Here is a 25,990-nt window from a genome sequence, read left to right as displayed (position 1 = left end):
TTTGTTATCACAAGAAATTTTTAATATGGTTTGTGACAAGCAATATCAAAGTTATCAACTCTCAAGCTTCATGTTCTGAAATCAGACAATTCTCAGCAACAAAAAAAGTTGTGCACTGATAAACATAGGAGGCATATTGTATATTTTAATTAAATATGAAAACATGAGCTGTGTACATTATTTTTTTCCCTAGAAAACACAGCAATTTCAAAAGTTTGTCATAAAATATTTTCATGAAATGAGTGAACCAGCAAACACATGCACTTGTGTGCCTTCCCCCCTCCCAAGATAAATGTGATAAAAGAGACATTACACAAATGTAAAAGTTAACAGAACAAGTGGCGTTTTGTTGTTGTTTGGTTCTTTTTGGAAAGGATGGAATGTAACATTGTGCTCGACTTTCTATGTCACAACAAAAAATATTTGGTGCAATATTTTAACATTTTCTTTTTAAGTTTCAATCTGGTGGAGAAAAATACCTTTTTCTATAATAAAATATGTCTGTTCTTTTTAAAACTTAACTTTTTTGCACAAAATAATTTTGTAAACTGTCATTTCAAGGGCAAGGTAGGCGGTGCCATGTCAATGTCCTCCCCCCCACTTAAAAATGTGATCTGTTATCTGAAGCAAAACAGGGAAACACAAAAAAGAGCGGAGCAGAGGCTGCTTTGCAAAGAGAAAGAAGGGCGTGTCGGACGGGGGAGAGGGGAGGGAGCGTGTGGTGGGACAGAAAAAAGTTAAAGGTCACTTTCGCCATAGAGTGCCGTGGAGAAGGACATGTAGTCCAGGGCACCGGGTACAGCATCACGGCCATTGTAGGGTGCCATTCTAGCAATGCAATATTCAGCCTGATCAGGAGGCAGTTCCCGCCGTAATTCATCCACAGTGATGTAGTTCTGCAATGAGGACAAACGATAAGGTGATCATTACTTTCAGAAAACTGACCTTCCTCAGAGGGACAACCACCCCCTGTCCCCCCAGGGCAGCAGACGACAGTCAGGGACAGGACCCCAACAACCGGACTAGTACAGTACACCCACACAGGGAACTCTCTGCACGTACACCTTGGGAGGAAATGCAGTCACTCCCTACCGCTTGGACAAGAAAATGGTTTTTACAACAGAGAGAAAGATTGTTTTTGCAGGAGAGATGCTGGCACACCTAAAGAAAAGGCCTGGGGGTAAGTAAGGTGAGTTGCTAGCCTAAGACTGTGCCTTCCTGGTTACAGTGGAGGTCCTGCTAAAAGTGCATGGGAGGAAGCAGAAATTTCATTTGGATCCTGTCCCTCTCTGGCAGGAGGTTAACAGCTTCTTGTGCTGCTTGGGAGTTGCCGTTCCCTCTCTTCAGAGCAAGGAAAGGAGCCATCCCCACTAGCTCTGGTTGGTGGCACCAATGGAGACAGCAAACAAGCAAACACTTTGTGTTGCTTCCACAGCTCCCCAACAATCCTTGCCTTTCACAGCAGACATTTTTAATAAGCAAGCAAAACTTCTTATGTAAATTCGGCTTCTGGAGACTCACTGAGCTGAGGTAGCTTGGCTTCTCTCCATGCAGTTAGTAGCAATAGCTGCCTGTTTGCTAACCAGTATGTTGTCTTTAGCTAACTGACTCATGGGCATTTGCAGTCCTCTGAATAATGGTTCAGGTTTCACACCATCTCTCTCTCTCTCTCTCTCTCTCCTGCGACTTTTTATTCTCCCCCCCCCCCCAGCTTAATGACGAGTGAGTAAGAGGTATTTTTCTTCATAATGAAATACTGTCTGATTCATGTTATAGTCACTAGAGCATATTAAACACTGACAAAGATATTTAACGTACTGTACAGAGTAAAAGAGTTAATAAGTAATACTGTATCCAAAGGTACCTATTTATTCAGTGATTAGCTTATCTGAATAATGTGGACTGGCTTCAGTCAGGTAGATGCCTAAAGGATGGATATCGTGGGTTTCTACATTACAGGTTATGAAAAGATTGTTAGTGAAACATGGAAACCAGTCCTGGATTTAAGGGTAACTCATTACAATCTGAGAAATGGTATCCCACATTTCTAGTGAGATGAATAAAATATAGCAAATATAGAAATATATTAATACTGCAAGTACATATTATTTGTTCAATTAGATAAAAGATTAGTGAGGATTGTTATATAAGAAAAATAAGATTACATAATTTTTTTTATCAGCTGGTTCCACTGATGATGCAAATTTAGAAAAGTAATACTTTTAGTATCATCCTGTGAGTTTTCCTACTTTCGAGCAATTTCTATGATTAAAAGATGCTCCTCTTGCAGACACAGCATATCCTCAATGAAAACCTACTATTGATTGTGTAACAACTAATAGTGACACATGTACATCTGAGAAAGATCATCTCAAGTTTACAGCTGTCAGTAATTAATAGTTTTTCAAGACTAATCAAGAACCATCTGTTGAATTTGTTCACACATTTTAAAATAACAAATTGCAACCAAGCTCTTAATTAAATTTTTAAAGCAAGAGTGGGCAGCAAAGTTCTGACTGACAGCTGAACAGGACTTTCAAGTGCCTTGACAGGCTGCTCATTAACCCACACTTTAGCCTTGCACTCCTCCAGCACTGCACGATGTTCCTGTGAAAATACCCTCCATGCTAGAGAGTGCTTCCCTCGACACTTTCTTGGAGACAAGAGAGAAAAAGGAAAGCAGGAGCAATGCAGATGCAGCAAAGGAAGGTGTTGAGCCTGACCTTATCTCCAGCCAGGATCTTGAAGGAAGCCATAACCTGGTCAGCAGTATCTGTATCTGCTGTTTCCCGGGACATGAAGTCGATGAAGGCCTGGAACGTCACTACGCCCAAGCGGTTGGGGTCGACGATGCTCATGATGCGGGCAAACTCTGCCTCTCCCTGGAGAACAAGAGAGTCATGTAAGCCTGGACGTTTGGGCAGCAGTGCTATGCAACTGGGGAGAAACCGTGCAACAGCATATCTCACAGCTAGAAAAACAAAGCCAAATAGAAACCAATTCTTTTTTTTTTTTAATCAGGATATTCTTTTTCAGCTTGCTGTTACGTACAAATGCTTCCCACTCATTTGTCCTTTGGAATAAAATATTCTCAGCTGTGCCCTAGGATAACATCCAGCTCCATCTGGCTCTAGGACAATGCTCCTGTCAGGGAACAATATCACACAGACTTCAGGGGAGGACGCAAATTTCTCTGTCATACATGTCATGCTAGACGTCTGCAGCAATATTTGAAGATCTGCATTCCTCAAATCCTTTTGCTTTCATTTACTAAAAGAGAACTTTTACAGTTCTCTTCAGCTGCCAGAACAGAAACCACCAGAAGAAACATCTCTGGGGTCTTTAATACTACCTGGTTCATCTTAACTAGACAGACTTTAGAAAGAAGGACTTACATATCTGGAGTGGCCCAGGGAGGTAGCCTTTACAGGGAATATCCTACAGAGAAGTTTGCTATGGAAGCCAAAACCTTGTAGTGTAGTTTTCTGCCTTTTTTTTTTTTTTTTTTTTGTTTTCTCATATAAACAGATCATCTGTTCTCATCTCTGGGACTCCTTCCTCCCCAGGTAAGGAGGAGGGGAGAGCAGAGCTGAGTCTTCTCCTAGCAACAGGCTCTTCTAACACATCTAGAGCAATATACCTTCAAGAGTAATTAAGGTATCTAATCAAATGTTACTGTGGCTTGGCACGCTACATCAAAGAGTCTGTATTTATACTGGGCCGATGAGTAAGATGAATAAACACTGCTTTGCCTAACATCAGGAGCAAAGATACTGAGAGTACAGCTGAATATTTTTGCACTACGCTCTTCTGCCGTTTGATGAGCGTCAGTCTTCGGTGAAGCTCTTCCTATTAGTTATCATGCCTCTCAAGGTGCCACATGTTCTTGTTCTGAATATGGAGGTACTCTGGTGAGGGAGAAGCTATGGGGAGGGTGACTGGAACTTGAACTTACTTACATGTACAGGAAGAGAGATGTGAAATAAATGGTAGGAATGAGAAGAGCAGCGTTTGAGTGTATTCAGAAATCAGGTCGTGTATACTTCCAGATGAGTTCAACTGACACTTAGGGCTGGGGAGGTTGTGTGTGCTGTGCAGAGCGCAGGTACCGATACAAGGAAGCTTATTGTTTCTTCCACACGTAGCTACACAGTTTGATAAGTATAATTCTTATTTGAAATACACAGGAATTAGACAATGATTTCCATTTTTTTTACCTTCAGCTACCACTGCGAGACAAGAATTTTACATGCACAGATAATACTAGATTTAACATCCATTGCTGATAAATCTGGAAAATAAGGCTGTATTTACCTTGATTCATTCACTACACATTCTCCCTTTATTTTCGAAGATGCCTACAAGAATCACTTTGAACAGGGGTGACAGAGGGCTCTACATTACCATATTGTAACCCATGGAGATAAGGCAGGCTCGGAAATCTTCACAATCCATCATACCAGTCTTCTTCTACAGGGAATGATGCAAAGATGGAAAAAGCCAAGAGAGAAAAGGGAGACCAGTCCAGGGAGAAATGAACCCACAGGAGACATTATAAAGAATGAGTTTCAGGGGGGAGGAGATGGAAGGAAGGATTTACAGGACAATGAAAAACAATAGAGGAAAGGTAGTTTGTGAAACCATGAAGAAGCAAAGGTGGTTTTGGACATGGAATAGTTTAAACACAAGGAACATATTGATGATGAAAAAAAGGAACGAAGATATCAGGCAAGACAGATTGAGGGATGGACAAGAAAAGGAGTGTTAAAGTGACACAGAAGTAAATGGAATAGTTTGAAGACATAAAAGGAAATCTCCCAAGACAAACAAGTAGGGAATTAAGAAGGAATAGATACCAAAGTACATTTAGAGGGGAAGTAGTATAGAAAAGTGATGTATATATAGTCAAATACAAGAACAGCAATGACAGACGGATTAAGACAAACAAGAAAAGAAAGGAAAAAACTGTTATTTTTTCACAGTTTAACATCTGGCTGTGTTCACCACTAGCATTCAGTACCTGTGCATCGTTTCCAATATCGTAACCCAAGCTGATGAGACAGGCTTTGAATTCCTCAGGGCCAAGTGTGCCGGAGTGGTCCTGGTTATGCGGTGTGCCAGGCAGCAGGACATGCAGTGCCAGTGGGGTGACGGTGTGGGGCAGAAGGAAGGGAGACACAGAAGAGATCAAAGGGAGGTGGAAGGACAACAAACAGGTGCATCATGCAGTGGGTGAGGAGAGAGGGAGAGGAAGAATGACATGCAGATAGAAAGACAGGGAAGAAAAATAAAAAGTGCACAACATTAGATATCACAATGACATTTCAGGATGTGCTAAAAATGCTCTTGGAACAGTTCCTTCTCAGAGAGCTCGTCACATCTTGAGAGCATTTGAATGACAAAAACAGTTGATGCTCAGAAGCCTCAAGATCTCCATCTCCCAAGTGAATTACTTGCGTCACTGCTTGTTATCCATAGTGCCAGAAGCCCTGTGTTTCACTAGTAACCCGGAGTGCAGGTAAGCAGGCAGAGGCAGTGGGAAGCATTGCCTTAATCTTCCAGTCAAAAGTCCCACTAAAGGAGTAGGTGAGGGCAAGTATGTTTGGCAACGCACCCAAGGAAGCTTAGCTGTCAGGGCATCCCAGAACACACAAGGAAAAACAGCTGAAGCTCAGGGGAGCAGTGTTACGGCTGTATTTATGAGACCTGCACATGAGGTGCAGCTTTGACTGGTAAAGCTATATCAAGTGCTCAGCTCTGCAAACAGCACTGCTGTACAGCGCAGCACAACACGGCTTGGCAGCTGCTCTTCCCTTTGCTCATTTCCCGCTCCCCCAGTGTTTGGATGTACCCGTTAAACTATACACAAGCTACCACAGGAACCGAGAATCCCCACCCACCCTGCAGAATTGTAGCTCAGGACAGGCCCCAAGCACTGAAGAGCCCCTGCCTGCCACCACCATCTCTGGCCAGATCAAGGAAGCTACAGACAAGATGGTGGGGCCAATTCCAAGCAACTTTCCTCAAAAAAATCAGGTTTTAAAGTCAGCATTAAGCCTTCATAAATCAAATACGCAGTTGAAGGTGGGAAGCCCATGCTCTCTCTGCATTATCATTCAGACTGTTGTGGAGGAAGGGGCAAACGATATGGAGGTCAAAATATAAAATCTACAGGGCTTTATGGGTCCCTCTGCTAAGAAAAGAAGCCATGGTTTTCATTTTTCTTGGGCAGCTAGAGAACGGCTGAAACAGCCAGTGTTCAGCAATCTGAACATGTTGCCAATCTCTAAGGGCAGGCTGCAGCCCTGTTCTCTGGAGACCTTTCAAACAGTCTGGCGGGTACAGCCAGTGGTGGAGAGCAACACATATTTGCATCACTGACTTAGTATCTCTGCAGGCTGCTCTGGATTTCCAGACAACACTGTAGGTGTTGATAATGGAGACAGTTTCAGGCTTGGGCTGCTGTCTCTGCTTCCCTGCATGACACCTTTGTGATTTGGGTTGTAGAAGAAAGAGCGGCAGACAGGCTGGCAAATTGAGGGGAGGAGAATTTCCTTTAAGGAATTCCTTTCTTATTGCACCCGTTAGTGCCTCGGCATGTATTTCCATAGTAAGGCAAGGCAGGCTTTACATTAGGGTTTATCTACATCATGCAATGCCGTGGTGTGTATAGATCCTCCTGTTTGCTCCGTACAAGAACAATATTGTTTTTTTCAATACAGGTTTATGTGATGGTATGTCAGAGTGGAGGACAGCTACTCCAAAGAATTTTATAAATCCAGATAATCTGCTCTCTGGAGAAGATGGGGTAAAAGTCTAATTTCCTAAATAATTTCAAACTTTTCCATACTTCAGCTTTATCAGGAAACTTAGCAGTTTCCTGTGAAGATATACTTCTCCTCCCAGCCTAATGATCACTTAGCAGTCTTCACAGGAATAACTGCTCCACAGAAGCAGCTTTTTAAAGAATGAAATGTCTTCTGTTGATCTAGTTTTATCACAGTGACTGTTTGTTTTTTATTGCACTGCACAGTCTACATAGAAGCTTGTAGCTTACGAAGCTGCAGTCAGCACTGACTTACCCTGTCGAAATGGTTGAAAGAAGCCCGGAACTCATTCATCTGTTCCTGGCTGATTCCTTTGGCATCACGGGTCAGAATCTGGTTTTCCACTTCGTTGATGGTTCTAGCAATTGTTGTTAGTAACTGCTCCCAGCCAACTCGGATATGCTGGAAAAAGAGGACAGGATAATTTCTAAATTAAAAAGTAGTTCTTCTGCCTCTGAGGCCAGTGCCACTTGTTGCAAATTAAAATGATCCTGGTGGCTGAGGCAGAAGAAGTCCATGTCCTCAGAAAAAGCTTCCTTCTTATCTGCAGCGTGAGCCAACCAGATGTTTAAAATCTGAGTTTTGACTGAAAAAAATATTGAAGAGGCCAATTCCTGATCTTAAGAAAATCTTGGTTCTATTGCAAAGTTCCTTTGCCTTGTCAGAGCAACATACTGAAGGCCTTTAACACAAATGAGAATCAAACCCAGTGCTTCTAGGACTTAGTTGGGCAGAAAACTCTCCTTACCAAGAAAATAAATAAATCACAGTCCTTGGAAGACACTGGTGCTCCGCTGCCTCTGCTGTTGCTTAATGGAGAGCTGGCCAGAAACCAAAGACAAGTTTCAAAGCCCGTCTGTGTTCTGCTGGATTCATGTTGAACTCAGATTGGTTCCAAGAAACCTCACATTGTCAACAGAAAGCCAGACTCTGATTTTTAAAAAGCTTTTCTTGGACTTTTTTCTTCTGCCAGGCTGTGGCAGCTCAAAATCACCAGCACTCCCCTGGTCTTTCTAATCCCAGCTAATAGGCTGCCACAATCGGGTGGCAGGAGAAACGAGACCAGCAATACTGTTGATCTCATTCAGGTTATTTCCATTGTCTGTATTTGGAAGTACATTGGAATGGGTTGGCATGAAGTACAGCAAGGCAAAAAAAAAAATTCAGCACCATGTTGTTGCACGCTTGGCCACATTATCAAGCTCTCCATTTTCCTGAGAACCACAACACGTTGCCAGAGCTAGATGTGGCTGATGCTAACTGGCCGCAGCAGATGAGGCTGTCTGATCTGCTGCCAAAACTTTTACCTCCATGGTGTAGTTGGTGTGTTTGTTGTCAAAGATAAGCGCTTCCTGGATCTGTTGGTGGTCTCCTTCCAACTGGTCAATCTTTGGTTTGTAATTCACAATGCTTTTCTCATACTGCCGCAAGTGGTTGAGCTGGTCCTCCAGGGTCCCATGCATCTCTATTGAAATGCGGCCAATCTCCTGCATTAGCAAAGCCAAAAGAGTTAGACCCCATTGGAAGGACAAGCCTCAACATGCTTGACATATATTGCAGCTATTTCACACTCACACAGGATGATGATTAAAAAAAACAAACAAAAAAAACATCTCATGGAGCAGTTACTTTAAATGAGCCGAGACAGTGTCAGCAAAAATTTTAGCAGAGCCCTGAACATTTTCCAAGTGAGTTGAGGCACGAGATGTGTCTAATACAAGGATACAATTAAAAAAAAAGGAAACTGCAGTCCATAAGCTTGTAATGTACCAAGCCAGATCTTCTTCTGATGTACTGTCTGCCACTTAGTACCTTCATACAGACATATTTCTGTAATTGCTCTCTTCTTTACAGCTCCTGCCATCAGTAATAGCTCATATTTTTCCATTTCATCAACTCCAATTCCTTTAACTTAAATCTTACCTAAAGAGAGAAGATCTCCCTTAAAAATGTCTCCTCTGCTGATGTTTGATGTGCTAATTGTATTTATTTTGTCGTGTGTATCAAGACCATTGCTGTGAAAGCAATTACACAGATTATGCTTCTGATGCAGGGTCTTTAACTTGCTGCATATAAACACAACTCCAGTAAAATACCAGTGTTCCCCATTTTAAGTCATGTTTTTAAACTCTGTACTAAAGAGTTAGGGGAAGAAAAGTACAAGCACTTCAGTAACCAATATCAATCTTGGGATTCTCCGTGTTTGCTATGAATGTTTCTCTTGCTGTAACCCAATGGAAGAACGACTGTGACAGTGTTCAAGAAAGACCAAGGATAAGAATATCAGTGAAGATCACAGAGGAAAACAGACTGTTTCAAAATGAGCAAAGCACTACCTCCATCTTGGTCTGGATCCAGGGTCCAATGACATTTGCCTGTGCACCAAACTGTTTACGAAGTCGTTCATTTTGCTGCTGGCGAGCATGTTCTTCCATCAGGGCTTGATCCCTTCTGGGAACCAGTTGCCGCACCTACACCAAAGAGTAACAAAGTGTGCAGTTTACACATACAAAAGCACATGTATAGCAAATGCAGAAATTGCCGCAAGGAAGGGAGGAGTGGGTGTTTGCACTGAAAACAAGCAGTCATATGGTTTAGGACATGGTGGGAAGGCTCGTGGAATGTGAATCCTATCTGCTGTAGGATGCACACTGCAAACTCAGCTCAGCCCATGGAAGACCAGAAGCAGCTTCCATTCACTACTTGGGTTTTTGGTGGCTCACGTTAACTGAATTGCAGGAACGTGTTCAGATCTCATTTTGGTGATCTCATTTGGTAGTAAGAACCATCAGCACAGCTGGTACGCAGAGTAGCTGCTCTTTTAGGATTACAGCAAGGGAAGGCTACTTGGCTGAGGAGATAAAACATCTGAAGGATTGAATGGTGAAAAAGGATACCGACTCACATGCCATATTTACTTGCTTGTCAGATCAAATGAGGACTGAAAACCTCAAAGCTTTTAATTGAGCATCTTTCATTATAAAAATAGCAAGGAAAAAGGGATCTGACACCCCTTAGGCATTCATATGAAAGATCTCTTCCACTTTCCAAGCACATAGCAATTGAGCTGAAAACAAATGACCAAAAAAGAAAAAAAAAAAGCTCAGCAGTAAGCATGAGAGGGTAACTGAAGAGTAAATAATCCACTTCCTGGGGCCCCAGTGACAGAGCAGCGGCATCCGCCCACACTAACTTGCAAGGCTGGAAAGAACTCACATGTTCCCATTTGCCATTGATCTCGTGTGGGGTGATCGTAGTGTAAGGATTCGTTCCTGCCATGTTGACATGGTATGTCTGGACAATCTTTGAGACTTCATTGTGGATTCCCAGGATGGCCTGTCGTTCCTTGTCGGCATCTGGCAAAGTGGCTTTGAACTGTTCGTGGGCTGTGGTCAATCCCTGCAGAAGAAAGGCAGCAGCAAAGGGAGGGTAAGAGCATTAGTCACTGAATAGCCTCTTCAGCAAATGTATCCCTGCAGAAGTGACTGCAAAAGCTTACATATTCCCAGGATACAAAGCAGGCTACTCTAATACACTTTTCAGGTTCTCTCAGCATCACTAAACAGGCTGGTTTAAGTAGTTAAATGATGTGAAGGCTCGTTTTCCCTCTGTTTCTGTCCCATGTTGACCAGTGAGAGAGATCACATACCAAAAAATGGTGGAATAATTCTGGCTCATAATGTAGGGAGAACTCTCTCTCCAACACTGCTCAGTGACTGCCTGTCAGCCCCTTTGGGAAGAAGATCTGACTACTAGCATTACTTTAAAGCAGTCATGTCTCACTAGTATAAATGCACCATGTTTTTCTTCTCCCACCAGGTACGTACTAGTTCTACACCTAAGATAATGCCAGATGAATAATATGAGTCAGATTCAGTCTGATCAGAGTCAGTTAGAACTAGGTGAAGGTCTTCCAGCCAACAGCAAAGTTGTACAGGGAACATACGCTCCTGCTGCTGAATAACAGCTCCTTCTCCCTGAACACAACAGGCCCTTTCTGTTCCCCATCTTGCTGCGGTGCCCAGATTGTCCTCGAAGGACTGATGGTGGGGGCATGCTTGCTGGTAGTTTGTGGACAGCTGACAAGCCAATTGGTCCTGGCTCATCTCCCACTGCTTCTACAGGCCTTTAAGGTACTTCGTCCCAGAAGCCTGGAAGATCAAGACTAGGGAAGCAAACACAGGGAAAAAGGCAGCAAAATGAATGGGGGATAGAGAGGCATGTGCAGGGATAATCAAGGGAACAGTGTGGACAGAAGAAGGAATGAAAGTAAACCGCGTGATTGACCACTCTCTTGCAACACACACACTGTGTAACTACTTTCTGTAAAATTGCTTCCTTACGCAGTGACTCATTACTTTGCAGCTGCTGCAGTGGCCACAGAGATGTAATGCAAGTCTGGGGGGCTGGGAAAGATACTGCAAACAGTCACAAAGAGATGATGGAAGTGTTTAAATGCTGTTCAGATTTGTTCTGCATTATGAAAGACTTAATGAACTCTTTTGTTCAGGAGGAAAGGGTGGAAGAAACAAGTAGCAGCTCAGTAACAGAGCTGATACCAGGCTACGACTATTTCGCTACCCCTCTGCCCCTCTGGCTGCCTAGTGTCCCCTGTTGGTCCCCCATTTGCTGTCTCATTGATGGCCACGTTTCTGTCAGCCATTCCTGCAAAGAGCTGACTTGGATTCTTTTCATGAGCCCATCAAGCAGGAGAAATAGAAGTGCCCACTGCAACACAGGGAAGAGTAATTCCTGCTCCCAAAGGTCTGAAAATTACCTGTAGATACCTCAAGCTGCTTTTTTAACACCCTTTCAGAAGGGGGAAAACTGAGATACTGTCTCTGTTGTCTTGCAGGAGGCAAGATGACTTTTGCTTCAAATGGTAATCCACCACCAAAGTGGACAATTGTGATTTTTCTTCTGCTCAGCACCGAAACCCAGCTGGCAGCTCAACAACTGTCCTTATGGCACATCCTATCACATAGGATCAAATGACCTGGACATAACCTTACATGGGACAACTGACCTGCAGAACCTGTGAGTAGCATTAAGCTTTGCTCATGTGGGTTAAAAAAACCCCACAAGACCCTAAAAGATTCTCTTAATTTTCAGGCTTTCAGTAATAAGACTTTGGAGTTACACTGAAAAATCTACTTTCAGTTCTTTGTGTCCAGCTAGGATGGTGTGAGCACGTTTCATACCTATTCAGATCCGTTTTTTTGGAGGAAATAAAGGAAAACCATACTCCTTTTTGTTTCTCTTGCTAAGGTTCACTCACTAGAGCAGAAGCACCAGAACATGACCTACAAATTCGGCACCACTAGGAATCCAGGAGACCCCTCACTTCTCTCTATCCTAGCCTGACTGGTGCAAATGACTGCTCTGTACCTGGATCTCCTCAATGGTGTGAACAATGAATGTGTCCTGCAGGTCCTCCATGGCCCCTTCCATCCAGTTATTGAAAGGGGCAGCTCGTTTGGCATATTCCAGATACAACTGGTCAATTGTTTCCAGTAGCTTCTCTGTCCTCTGGGCATGCACAAAAAAGAAAGAAAATCAGGAAAGATGGTTAGAGAAGAATAATCACATAGGTATGTGGGTTGTCTGAGCTGCTCGTTCCTTTCAGACCTCCTTGGTGCTCCCAGGATGGCACTACAGTAAAAGTTTCTCTGCTGTTAAGAGATTACACAGGATGGATTTTTTCCTCTGAGGGAAAAATCTGAGGTCCTTTGAAATAAAACAAAACAAGGACAGACTTTTCAAACAGAACAAAATTACAAAACACAGAAAAGTAGCAATAAATCAATAGCCTGAGCAAACGAATGGCACCATAATTAGGCTGTAAGGGGAAAAGCAGGCTAAATATACCGAAATGTAGCCCTCGTTTACATTCTGGGATGTTCTAGGAGTGCACAAAAGAGCAGAAATTGGTTGTTCATGCCCACTGCAGCTTGCTTCCCACAAATGACCTACCCACATAATCCCAAAGGTCCAACTTGTAACAATTCTCACCTCCAAGGCTTCTCTACGTTTCTGGGTTAGGGCACCCAGATTATCCCACTGATCACAGATCTTCTGGCACCTGGCATTGACACTGGGAGAGTCGTAATAGTCCAGCTCACTACAAGGGGTGGGGAAAAAACAAGAAGTCAAATAAAGACCTTTTGAAGAAGAAAGAGAAACCCATTAGAAATCTTTATCAGCCTTGAGGACAGATTCAGACAAAAAGCTCATGGTCTCTGCAAGTAAAGTGAGCCAGGATGACAGCAGTATCTAGTTTTGGAGACACTGTATGTTACGGTACGTCAAACAGCACAGAACAGGAAGAAAAACAACCACCACCCAAGGCCTCAACAAACACTGGTGCTGGCTGCCTGATGGGAGTAACTTGGCACTGGGGGAAGGGAGCATAGACTTTTGCTCAAGCTGGGAATAAGCAGATTATGAGCAGAGCAATATGCCCCTGTATTCTGCTTAAGAACATCATGCAGGCTAACTACGTGCACCCTGTACATCAGAATGGGCAGCAAAGATTTTATTATGAATACAAAGAAACTGCTTAAGATTGTTCTAAGAGTTGCATAGTATGGGTGGCAAGCAATAGCTAAATTACCCAATCCATTCATTTATTTAGGACAATCCCAGAATTACTGTGTAGGTTTCTCTCCCATATGCCTGACAGGGAGTACTTTGCCGAGATATCTATAGGCTGGCACTCATGGAAGACAGGCTTGTAAGAGTATGGCTGGGGAAAGGAGAGCACGGGGGTAAACTGAAGCTTGTGGTCCTGTATTGCTTTGTGGTCTTGGTTCTGCACGTGGTCAAAGAGGGAGAAACCTGCAGGCAAGAGGGAGACCAGCCAAGCTGGGAAGTGTCAGCCTCAAAAGAGAAAGCAGAATAACTCACTGGGCTACTGAGTGACCCTTGGCCATTTGATCAGCATTTCTCTAAGCATTAATGCAGGTTTAAACAGTTTCCTCTTGCCTCCCCTAGCCTTGTTTCTTCCCACCATTGTATTGCTCTCCTGAGGCGTGTGGGCACAACTGTTGGTGGAGTCTTGCGGTAAACTAGTCAGGAAACTGATTTGGGCTAAAAATAACTTCTTTGCTGGGTTTTTAATCCAGATCAGTTCCTTGATCTACTTTGCTGCAGAGCCAGCACTGCAGATGAAAGAACTGCTTCTGAAAACCTGGCTCATAACGCACCCGTGATGGACCACTACTGCTGGGGAGGGGAATGTGCCATGCCCCCCAACATGCCTGGCACGGGCAGCTGCAGTGGCTTCCTCCAGACCCTCTCCATCTCCCTGGCAGCGTATCTCTGGGGGAGAAATGAGCTCAGCCATGGTTTTTCAGCGCGTGGCCTCTTTGCTGATATGGAAGATGGCTTTTGGAAGGATGGCTGAGCCCGCTGTTCTCACACTTTGGAAGAAATCACCTCTCCCCCAGTTTACGGCCCAGCCTTCCCTGTTGCTCTTAGAGCCACAGCTGCTTTGGCTGGCATGTAGCATGTGCTTTGGAAGTGGCAGGTCAGCTAATGCTTGCTGACTAGCCAGCCTCAGTTTTAATCTTACTGACACTGAGGATTGCCTTGAACCCTCCTCCTGTTCCAAGGTCAATCCTCCACTGGACAAGGGAGCAATTCCATAAATCTGTGTTGTTAAAGGAGATAATGATCTTGATCCAATAATCCTGATTTTTTAGAGAAAAACAGTCCTTCAACCCAACGGTACTGATCTTAGTCCAGATGCTAACTTGAGATAGGCCAGTGTGATATATAAATATTTTTAAAACAGGAAACAAAGTCAAAGCCAAGTTGTTCAGACTGTTTTTGCCAAGAAACATGCAGGGTTTCAAAATCTCTCTCCCTGTGCTGCAGAGGCCAGCCATCTCTAGCAATCAACCTCCTGCCCTGAGAAGACCCCATTTCTCCTGGTAACCTGCATCACTCATCACTCCAGGAAAAGGAGTGGAGGTGAAGGTTTCCAAGCCGGATGAAGCAGGGAGGGAGCTGAGCTGCTATGAGGGTACCCTGGAACAAGTGCCAACAAGAGTGCACATGGTACAGTACTCCTGGGCCAAAGGGCCCGGGATGGCAGCAGAGGCCACAATGGGCTCAAGCATCAAATTTTTTTCCTGCCAGAATAAGAATTTTTTTTATAAAAGAGAGCAAACTGAGAGCCTGCTGTCCTCTGCCATTTCCTTCTGTTCCTAGAAAAGTATGACGGCGTTACAACTCTGAAACCTAGCAGGCGCCAGAGGCAGGTCAGACTCTTTAGGAAAGTGTTCACAGTAGCATAACGAGCTAGAAGAGGATGGAAACTTGGCTTGGGAATATAATTCTGCCGCCCCCTCATCAGCACCCACGACTCATCCATTCTCTGGCCTGCACTTCTGCTGCATCCGGATACTGGAGAGCAGTATCCTAGATACTGTTTGGAAACACTGGGACTTCCCGACATTTTTGTATGGGGATTGATTTATGGCTCTCCAGAGGGCAGAGGGCAAAGCTGATTAAGCCTCTCCGGCCCCAAGGATGGGACGTGCGCTGGGGTGCCGTACTTCAGCTCTTGTGCAATAGCGGCAATCTGTTCCACGCGGTCCTGGTGTGCAGCCAGGTCGCTCTCAAAGGCCTCGTGTTTCTTCAGCAGGGCCTTTATCTCCGAGAGGGTAGCAGTTTCGTAATCCTTCTGCTGCAGCATTGCTTCCTTACCTGGGGAGGGAGCCAAAGGACAAGAGAATGAAGGACAGGACCCAATGCCCCCAAAGCCAGCTCCCAACCCACCCAGGCAGCCCCGGAGGCCCTCAAAAGGGCATCTGCCCCACTCCAGACACCCTGCCCGAGGCTTTCCCTCATGTGTGCTGGCCTATCCAGCTCACTTTCAATCCTTGCTTTCAAACCATGCAGTGTGAGTTTGCCATTAACAACAGAGAAGGGCACATAGTGCAGCTCAAGCCAGTGCTGTCACAGTTTACACTGGACTTGTCTCAGTATGTGCACACTGGGCTATGCTGGTCCTGTAAATGCCAACTGTAGCATTTACTGTACGGTAACTTTTCCTCTGCTCTGCAGCTCTTTTCTACCCAAAGTTCTCACTTTGCAACAGTTAGGGAATGTCGATGTGGCTGCATAATGTAGCAGAATAGAGATCAAGCTGATTTTCATACATTATTTCCTAATAAAATAAGAAATGAACCTAGCATTCTCAAGAAGAAAATCTCATGGAAGGATCTATGCACGGATCCATCTCTTCCTCCCTGCATAACGGACAGCACTATGTCAGGCAATAGGAAGCATGTAGGTTGGCATTACCATCTGTCCAGGACTCATGAATGGATGCCTTCTGCCGGAACTTCTCTGCCAGGTGATCCAGCCTCTCTAGCCTCCGGATCTCATTCAACAACCACTCCTCATAGCCCTTCTCAGCCTGCTCTAGGCCACCCCAGGCATTGTTTATATCCTAGGGACAGGAGCACAAGAAGAAAAGACATGTTAGAAGATGGGGGGGAAGATGTATGTCAGCATTAGTCTCCATGAGCTACACGGCTCCGATTGGCTGGAGAGAGTGGATGTGGCCTTTTAATCTCACAGGGCTGTGTAGACAGGTCAGGAAGATGAAGTGCCAGAGTTAAGACAAGCAGGACTAGCAGTGTCAGGATATACCTGCCTGCATGAGAATCCCTCTCAAAACACTTCCCCATGTGAAACTTCAACAAAACCCAACCATTTTTCAATTAGAAAAAATGAGAGGCACCCAGACATCTCCTCATAAAGGCATGCAACTTGTGAAGAGCGTCAGAGTCTGGTTTAGATACAGGGAAGCAATGATGGCTTGATCCTCTCTTATTATGGCCTCACTCAACTATATTCTGTAGGGCTCCTACCACAGAGTAGCTCACTCTGAAGGTGGGCATGCTCTGCCCACCCATGGGCAGAAAAGGAGTCCCATTTTTTAGGCATGGTTGGGGTATATACGAGCAGTTACCCCCACTTACCGAGACCATTTTCCCTTCTGAAGGCATGAAGGCTGGCCTGTTGCTGAGCCGCAGCTTGGTCTGCAAGGTGTTGAAATTGATCTCAAGTTGGCACTTCTCTTGGACCTTGGGGGGCTTGTGCAGGCGGCGGTAGTCCCGGAAGTCCTCCAGTTTCTGCTGCATGGCTTGCATGGTGTTCTCTGGGGCCCGGTTCTCCAGCCAGGGGATGGTGCGACGGATCCACTCCAGCAGCTAGAAAGAGCGATGATGAGACACCTTGAACTGAAAATTGTGTTAAAAGTACAGGTGTTGCTCTGATTTCATTAGGGACCATTTACTTTCATGTTTGCTGTCAGAAAGATTCTGCCACCAGCAGGGCTTGTAAAGAAAAGTTTGCCAGCTTTTTTGGAAGTACTTTTTTTTTTTTTAATGAGCAGCCCATTCTCTACCACACTAAGTAGTACTGCTTGTTGCAGCACTACCAATCCAACATGCTTAAGGCATAGCTTTCGAACAATCAGGACCAAACTATATCCTCAGATTACGCTAAAGCCTTAGAGTTTTGCTGGACTGTCGCATAACTAAAGGATACTGTAAGTTATATTATCTCCAAAAGAGCCTGACAGGAGAAATCAAGTTCTTGCCCCCAGTTACACTTTTCCCACTTTAGCTTCCTTGAAGCCAGTGTTGCTCTTTGAATAGCCCTCCTTCGCAAACCTATTGGGGAACCCGCAAAATGCTAATGCAATGGTCAGTCTGTAGTGTGAGTGGAGTAGTGTCCTATACTTTTCAGACCAGGCTGAAACCAGGCTCATGGGCTATGTCTGCCCTTCTGTTCTCCACCTTCCCCTCCCTACTTCCACAAACATACTCCAGTCCACATTTGGTGATTTCTGTAGTTTCACAGCTATCAGTCTGTCAGCCTTCTCAGTTAACCACAGCAGCCTCCAGCTTGTATCTTACACAGATTCTTTCCAACTATCAGCAAATGCATATTTCTTTGCTCAAGTACCTCTAACTTCCATTCTCTCTAATCCAGTTCCTGACTTCTGCAATATATTGGCATACAATTTGCATGAAAGATGTTATGAAGCTGTATAGTCCTGAGGAATGCAAGTTAAACCAGCTTGATTTTTTCCTTTAATTTTAGCATTTCTGCAGCCAGTCTTAATAAAGTGAGAAACTCAAAGCTGCTCTGTGGAAGCTTTCTGTTTTAAAGTAGACTGCTCTTGCCTTTAAGGTAAGTTCGATCTTTCATTTTTCTCAAGCTAGAAGGAGGAAAAAAAAAGAATCTTCCAGGGAAACATGGGCCAACAGCAGTCCCCAGGATTAGCTATCAGCATTAAATACAATTCCTTTCCACATACCACCACCCAGAAACCAACAGCACCATGGACACCTACATCACTGGCCAGTTTTTCGTAGTCTTCCATGAGCTGTTCGTTTTCTTGGTTGACTGCCAGCACCTTGCAGATACGATTTGCTGCTGTCTCCGCCTGACGAAGAGAAGAAAAACAAAAAGGGAAAAGTGTGAAAAAAAAAATAAAATAAACCAAAGCTTGGAGCTTAGCTTCCTGCTACATACCTGCGGGTAAAGTCTCCTACCCTTGGCTCTAGCAACCTATCTGTGCTTCAAAACATCTGTCCTGACCTCTTTGCTTTCCCTCTGACCACCTATAATAATTTATTTTTCCCTTCTCAGGTGAATACATTTCTTCAGAAATTCTCAGCTCTACTGATCCCACCCTATGTGCTGTGAGACAACCACATTTCTATGCCTTTTCTGAAGCTGCTGCTACCAGAGGGACCCTGGCTGCCTCTTTGCAAAGACAGGGGGTTTCTGCCACCTCCACTCCCCTCACCAGCATTCAGAGCTGCAACACCAGTAACAAGTGGTGTCAAGCTGATAAGACTCTCTACATGCTTTTGCCCCAGGAAAGAACTATCTAAACAGAATTAATCCATAGACTGGACTTTGGAGAATTCATGATTTTGTTTGGAAGATAAACAAAGTGGTAGATACTCCTCTTAACCTTAAATTCTGACCAGCAGAGCTGCCTTTCAGCTTTCCCTGTATTTCTCGCACTCATTGCAGGGCCACCTCCTCCAGCATCTTGCTGCATGACACCTACCATGTATTCAGGGTCTCATGATCCAGCTGAGGACTTTTTTTTCCCCTTTCTGGGTAATCTTTCTGCTTACTCTCCCAAAACTAGTCTCACTAAAAAAGAGCCTGTTGTTACTATTTAGTTTTGTTTTGGTTTTTTTTTTTTTTTCATTGTGGGATGAAAACCTTGTTCTCTGCAGGGAGCTGAGCATGTTAAAACATGAATTTGGAACAAAGTAAGGATGAGAAAAATCCCAGCTATGAACTCAGGAGCAGTCTGCCCTGGAGTGCCATGCATGTGTTTGGCATTGGGAACATACAGCAGGCTGATCCTTGCACAGCATGTATCTGTGGATATCAGCTCCCTTAATCATTATCATGGTGATGCAATGCCACAAAGCCTCGAAGGATGTGCCCCTGTGGTGGGTATCAGGGGCTCGCTCAGCACCCTCCTACCACAGTACAGCTATTGCCCTGGTGCCTGGGGAAGATGCTACAGCTACCCACAGGACCCCTATGGAGTAGTCCTCCTTACAGAGGCTAAGTGGAGATGAAGAGGAGAGGGCGCATGCCAACACTACAACAGACCAATTGCAAATGCTGTGTCCTGCGCCTTAAAACTATGTGTGGGACTGAGGCCAAAAGAAGTTTTGCTGAGCTTATCGCTGGCAAGTTTCAACTATTTTCTATTTTTAAACGACCTTTATTATGTGTTTATTCAATCTCCAAAGCCACTTGAGAAAAATCCTCTAATTTTTGCAGCTGATGTGAGGCAGCAAGAATAGCAATAAAGTCATAGGCTGTACGGTGATGTATGGATTGCTAAGGTCCCAAGGGATCTGGCAATCTTATTCATTTGTAAGAAGCTGTAAAAACCATATATTCAGTCATCTGTCCCTTCACTAAAGCAGGCCAGCTAGCAGATACACAGATATTAACTAATTTAAAACACATCAGAGGGACCTGTACAGGAGAAAGAGCAATTTCATTTAAAAAAAAAAAAAATCTGTAAAAAGTGCAAACAATGGTTACATTTAAAAAAGCTTGTTCTTTGATCTGTTTTTAACTAAAGTTTGTACTTTAATGGAGTGCTTTTTGATATCGAGAGAAAACTTTATAGACATGGGACTAAATAGTATGTCAAAAAGACACTGCCAGAGCCCTACCATGATGTGCCTAGTGACTGCAGGGAACTGGTGGTGCCAAACGTTTATCTCAGTTGTCCCAGGAGAAGAGGTCCCTGCACACTCTTAGCTTCCTTCTTTTTACACTCCAGGAGCTCACTGCAGCAGCAGCCAGCCGTGCAGGAGGGACCCCATCGCGCGGAGGCATATTTACATGTATCCGACAATAGATTACCTCCAGCTGCCCAAGTTTTTAAATGTCTGTGTGTGTATATGTGTTGAACATCTGTCCAAACACAAAAGCCCTCTGAATGTCAGCAATTATGACATTATTTGTATTATCCTAACAGCTGAAGTGTAGAGGCTTTCTCTCCCCTACTAGTACTTGCTTCTCAACGGTTCTTGCCTACTCCAGACTGCGCTACACAATAGGGTGCTGCTGCTGCAGCAGGAAAGGCTCTGTGGCCGCTATCACCATTAATGTCACGAGCAACGCGTTACACTGCCTTGGTCTGAGCAAGGGAGGACAAAAGGTAACCTCCACAAATACCTTCCACGCTGTTGCTAATGAGCTGGTCTGCGGTGATGGCAACCTCAGTGAAACACCTTCAGGTAAAAGAAGAGTGGCACCCTAAGATGTCTACATGAGGCCAAGGCAGCTCCCCCTACACCTTCATTAGTGGCATGGAAAAAGCCGTTTTGGCTTCCTCGCACTGCTAAAGGCAATGATGCATTTAGGATGCTCACACTGGCTCCAAACAAGCCAGGGTGTCCACAATGCATGGAGCAGCACTGAGAAGATACGCCATCCTGGGGTCTGGAAGCTGCATATCTGTATTTTCAGAGAATCTGTGTGAGCTGATCAGCTTCAGTGCAGCATCGTGCTGACACATTATATTGCACTCAGAGACTGTAGGGAGGGCAAGCCCAGGGCATTCTGCTCGATACCACACTGCTGTGTGATATGCACGTGCTGTTTGGTGGACTCAAAATGGAAATCTGAATAGCCAGAGTAGCAGTAATTTCTCTGCAATTTTTCTGTATTTCTCAACCCTGATTTGGGCTGCTTAGGATGGAAGTGGAGTTATCTGTCTCTCAAGCTCATGGATCCAGGTCTCTTTGCTGAGGAGGACCATAAAGGAAGGCATTCCCACAGTGCGCTACATAGGGAAAACGCCTGCCTGTTGCTGTCCTCTGGCCTCAGAGGACCACTCCAGAATACTGTATGCCAAACACAATCTCTTAATAAAATGGTAAAACATTAGTTAAAAATTTTCAACCCAGAAATCAAGTTTACAAAATATTAAGCCAACCAGTAATTGCATGCATTTAGTGTGAAAGTCAGAAGCAGTTAGAAAACAAGCAAACCAACCAAAGCAAGTATACCTACAAATATATATATATATATATATAAAAAATGGCATAAAGAAAAAGCAGCCATCTACACACACATGTCAGGCTGGGGACCCTGTACCTTCAAAGGCTCAGTATAAGAGAGTGAAAGAAGCAGAAAGCGGCTCATGGGACTTCCCCTTCAGGACTGGTGGCAGTAATGAAAAATCTGAATGAAAAATGGAGCGATATCACAGTAAGTCACCTAACCATGCACAAGGCAGCAACACATTACAATCGGGACTGGGGCTTGTACTCAGTAATCATTTTGCATTTGCCCAGGGGTTTGAATCTGTGTCACTCAGCAGCTGGCTAATGTACGGCTAGGGCAGCTCCAAAAAGGAGCTGTGCCCCTCCTGCCAGGGCACACTTGAGTTGCTGGCCCATCAGGACCGCTAAAAAATTAATAATTTATTAAGTCTTTAATCTTCCCTATAAGCCAGTTAGACTACATGGGATTGAAGCTTTAATAACAAAGAAGCTCTATCTCTAGTTCTTGCCCCAGCTACTTGGTTCAGGTCCTGAGGCAGTAAAAGGTTGTTTTCAGTTATCCCAGGAGACCTAGCATCCAGCTAAATTGCTAATGAGAGCATGGGACCTGCTGAGCAAGTTTCCAAATCGTGGAATGGGCGCAGAGAGAAGAGGAAGGGATTGGCGAAGGGCACGGCTGCTCCTGCAGCAGGCCACAACCTTCCTCATATTGTGGTTTGCTGTTTCCTCAATATGGAGTTCTTCAGGTTAAGCAGAGAGCATGGAGCAGTCCCTCAGGGGCACCTGGCAAACAGCAGGTCTTGTCACCGGGCTGGCACGAGTTCCGAGACTACAGTCTTCCTGGGCAAGTATCAGCTGGCTGGAGCTCGCAGCCTGGTCTTAAGGGTTTTGAACTATTCACAAAGCAGGATCCTAGCAGAAAAGTCATGACTACACAAATTATGCCGAACAGGCAAGTCTACTGCACTGCTGTGGGACATATTCCCAGTTCCTTGGAAACAAGACAGTATCACGTAATTTATATGAGACAGGGCAGAGAACAAAAAGCTTGAACTAAAGAGCTGCTCCCTGGAACCTACTGCCTGTGTTTGTCCTCTGAAAGCCAGCGTCAGCATGGCATCTGCATCAATGCTGTGACCATCGGCACTGCTTTGTATAAAAGAGATGGACTCTTCCTGGAGTCAAGTTAGCCCTCAAGCTGGGCAACACATGGACTGTGTCTCAAACAGAAAAGGCCTAGTGAGTGAAAGAAGTTGAGGCTGGGGGAAACAGGGAGATTTTACATCTGTCCATAACATGAAGAATGCAGTCTTGAACTTCGGATTTTATTGTTCAAAAGCCTACAATCTGAAATTAGCAGTAATCTTGTGGACAGGCTGCAGCCCAGCCAGGCTATGGCACGGGAGGAAAGGATGGACCTTTTTCTTCTATTCAAAGGACTGCAGGGAAATTGCTGTTTTGGAGGAAGTTTGCCCAAAGGCGAACTGTGGCTATTTGGTTCCTCTGAGGACAAATGTCCCGATGCCAAGCAAAGAGACTTTGGAGTAAAGAGGAAGCAGAGGGAGAAGGACTGAAGTTATGGAAATGGGCAAAGCAGAAGAAAGAGAAATAAAACATATAGGTGGTTTGGGAAACAGAGGAGAATGACCAGGGAGAAGCAAGGAATGGAGAAGCGTGTGAGTTTGGGAAAGCTCAAGGCCTGGTAGGAATGGGCGTTGTGGCTGGAGCACAAAAGTGCTATGTAACCAGCTCACAGATGATTCAGCCTAGGAAAAGACCACTGACCCAGCGGGGGCTGCGTGTGGAAGGCAGGACGGCAGCTCAAGGGGAACAGGCTGTGATTTCCAGGAGCAGGCTGATTTGATTGCGGTACTTCGGGAGGCACATCGCCGGGCCAGGATGATGCCCACTAGTCACTGAAAGGGTACTGACTCTGTCAGAGCAGACATTCATTCAGCTTTCAAAGCCAGCTTTACCAAATGCTTTCTCCACCGCTGGGGTGTGAAACAGGAGGGGAGGAGCAGCTCAAGTCTGTCTGAAAGGACATTTACATCACTTCTCCAGCAAGACTACAGATGGCACATCCAAGCACACTGCTGGATGCGCTGGGCTTCCCTGCGGACACCCTGGGGCGGACGGGGGTCTGGCGCGTTCCTCAGTGGAGAGGAACGGTGGGCAGGGCAGGGAGCGGGGAGGGGGTTGTTAGTGGTAAAGTCTCACCTTCTGCGCCCCTGAGAAGGCGTGGTAGTAACATGAGACATAGGTCATTATGGCCTTCTCATCCGGCCTTAGCGTGCCTATAATATCTGTGCAGAGAAGGAAAAGAGGTTGAAAGGATAAAGTAAGAAGCAGCACATAGAATAAAACAAAACAGTCATGGGTGGCGTGAGAGAGGGGGAGAAAACTTCCCATCATGCATTGCAGGACAGGCCAAACAGATTTCCATGCGGAGAGCTGGGAATTCGGATCAGAAGGTGGCTAGCAGCGTTGGCTTGTGGCTCAAAGCGGCACCCCTCCCCCCTCCCCCCCCCCCAGTCCAGGGGGATCCCGAGCTGAGGATCCGGGCTCTGCACCTTCACAGCCGCGGTCTGGGGGCCTGGCCCAAGGATGCAAATAGGCTGTTTGGAGGTTTGAACGCCCGCGCTCAAGGCCTTTCTGTGTGCCGAGGAGCTAGAGATCAGAGCCTTCCTACGCAGTGCACTTCCTACACAATATCTGCTCTGCTGCAACACGCACCGCCTGTTCCTACGGCACTGAAGTACAGGCGGCTGCTTGGTTTTGGCGAGAGATGTTTACAAGGTTTCACCCACAAAATGTTTTCCTTAAGTGACTCCATTACCAACAGGAAAATGGCTAAGCCAGACACAGCAAGGACTCAACTGCCTGATTTCCAGCATGGTGGGTGAGAAAAGAGGAAAAAAAGAAACAAATGAACAAACCCAGGCATTTTAGTCATGATAAGCAATGCTCTGCTTGCAAAATCACCACGGATGTACTCGTTAGACATGCTTTGTAAGCCCCAGGTGAACTGGGACTGCATTTGTGGCACAAGTTGAGAAAGCAGCAGGTTCAGACCTTGAAGCAAGGGTGTGGGAACCTGCAGCATAGGTAAGGTAAAAGATAAAGCTTTGGGTATTCATTGAACCCTTCAAAAAACCACTAAGTCAGCTCTGTTCCTCCATCTTTGAAAAAAAAAAAAACCAAAACTGACTAGGTATCAGCATTGTTTCCAGTGGGGGCAGGCTGCAGTGTCCTGCTGAGCAGAGCATCTATGTGGTGGTCTCCACCTTCGTGAGACCAAGCTTCCTAGCTCAGATTTCCCAGGAACAGGGGGTGCAGGTCCTCGGCTGTCAGGGCAGCAGTTCGGAAGGCACATGGAGAAGGCAGAGCTCCCCACTCCCTCGGATTTGTGTGCACGCCAAGGTGGTGGCATTGTAAGTGCTACTGGAAGTACCACTGACTATAAGGAAATAGGACTCCTGGCTCCCTTCCCCCATGTATTATGTCTGGGGCACCACTTTGAACCAACAGCCAACTCTACCAAGAACATAATAATAAAGATGCCCGTAGCTAGAGAGGAGAGAGAGAAAGAAAAAAGGTTTGGACATTAGCAACGGCACCAGGTGTGCTCTGTGGAGGGAGCTTGGGATCCTGCGATACCTTCTGGGCTCCTGAGAAGGCGTGGTAGAAGCTAGAAACATAGGTCATGATGGCTTTCTCGTCAGGACGGGCAGTTCCAACAATGTCTGTCAAAAAAAACCTCACGTTAAGAGCATAATCAACTGATGGGAGGAAAGCAAAGGAGAGGGAGAACCACAGCTGTCCAGGAGGTCTGCTGGGGTATATGCTTGTCATAACAACTCCACAGGGCTTCCCAGCATTCCCCAGAAGATGTGTCTCTCTCAGAAGCCAAGATCACCCTCCTGGTTCCCCTCCCTCATGATAAAATTGCTTCCAGGGTCTGGCCAGGCTAATGCAGCCATATGTCAGCATGTCTCGTGTCACAGCACTTCCCTGTCTTGAGAACGTTACTGTGAATGGTGGGTTGAATCAATCCAAACTGGCAGCAGGTTGACATGGCTTTTATAGATGTATTATACGGCAATTCCTCCATGCAGTTCTTCAGGAAAGATCCTTTCTCCCTTCCTTTCCATGCCCCCATCCTCCATTTCAACACAATGATGGCTTGAATTTCAAAAGGCCCTTTCATTAGTTTCAGGGGAAACTCAACACCTCCAGAGATCAGAATTAATGGTGTGGAGGAATGCACATTAGCTCCATTCCTCGAGGGAGGAGAGTGATCAGGAAAGAGCAATGGGAGCTCCTGCAAGGGGCCCTCTTCATCACTGCTAGCTTTGCTGAGATCTGAAGCTAGATCCACTTATTTTTGAGGTGGCTTTATTTCCTACAGAATGGCAGAAAGCACTTGAAATCTACTCCAGAAATCTCATTATTTTTTGTGACCTCAGCATGATGAATGCAGGGAAAGGAAGACTCATCCCTGGGAATGGGAAATACTGCCTAAGAATATGAACATCCTAGTTACCCAAATAGAGGTTCACTGGGTTCAGCTGT

At 45.1% G+C, this 25,990-nt stretch overlaps 1 protein-coding gene across 6 annotated transcripts in view; it reads right to left on the bottom strand.

The window, feature by feature from the left end:
• ACTN1 (actinin alpha 1) overlaps positions 1 to 25,990 on the bottom strand; it is a 91,570-nt gene continuing 65,580 nt past the window's right edge. The window contains exons 8-22 of one of the 6 annotated variants that reach the window (XM_087746488.1): positions 23,636 to 23,721; positions 18,205 to 18,297; positions 16,823 to 17,053; positions 16,140 to 16,287; positions 15,389 to 15,539; positions 12,840 to 12,948; positions 12,216 to 12,356; positions 10,044 to 10,226; positions 9,164 to 9,298; positions 8,135 to 8,314; positions 7,083 to 7,229; positions 5,021 to 5,101; positions 4,405 to 4,470; positions 2,724 to 2,882; positions 1 to 896 (exon numbers count right to left, since the gene is read on the bottom strand). In XM_087746488.1, the coding sequence (XP_087602614.1) occupies positions 738 to 896; positions 2,724 to 2,882; positions 4,405 to 4,470; positions 5,021 to 5,101; positions 7,083 to 7,229; positions 8,135 to 8,314; positions 9,164 to 9,298; positions 10,044 to 10,226; positions 12,216 to 12,356; positions 12,840 to 12,948; positions 15,389 to 15,539; positions 16,140 to 16,287; positions 16,823 to 17,053; positions 18,205 to 18,297; positions 23,636 to 23,721 (2,069 nt within the window). In that variant the 3' untranslated portion in view covers positions 1 to 737. Of the gene's footprint in view, positions 897 to 2,723; positions 2,883 to 4,404; positions 4,471 to 5,020; positions 5,102 to 7,082; positions 7,230 to 8,134; positions 8,315 to 9,163; positions 9,299 to 10,043; positions 10,227 to 12,215; positions 12,357 to 12,839; positions 12,949 to 15,388; positions 15,540 to 16,139; positions 16,288 to 16,822; positions 17,054 to 18,204; positions 18,298 to 23,635; positions 23,722 to 25,075; positions 25,162 to 25,990 lie in introns of all 6 variants that reach the window. The other 5 variants (XM_087746487.1, XM_087746484.1, XM_087746486.1 and 2 more) reach the window with 5 other exon arrangements.

The sequence above is a fragment of the Nipponia nippon genome, unplaced genomic scaffold (assembly GCF_047370975.1).
Source record: "Nipponia nippon isolate SJK-2023a ecotype South Korea unplaced genomic scaffold, ASM4737097v1 scaffold_10, whole genome shotgun sequence".
Classification (NCBI taxonomy): Eukaryota; Metazoa; Chordata; class Aves; order Pelecaniformes; family Threskiornithidae; genus Nipponia; species Nipponia nippon.
The sequence above is the reverse complement of the archived record's forward strand: the minus strand, read 5'-3'. Positions and strand labels throughout refer to the sequence as shown.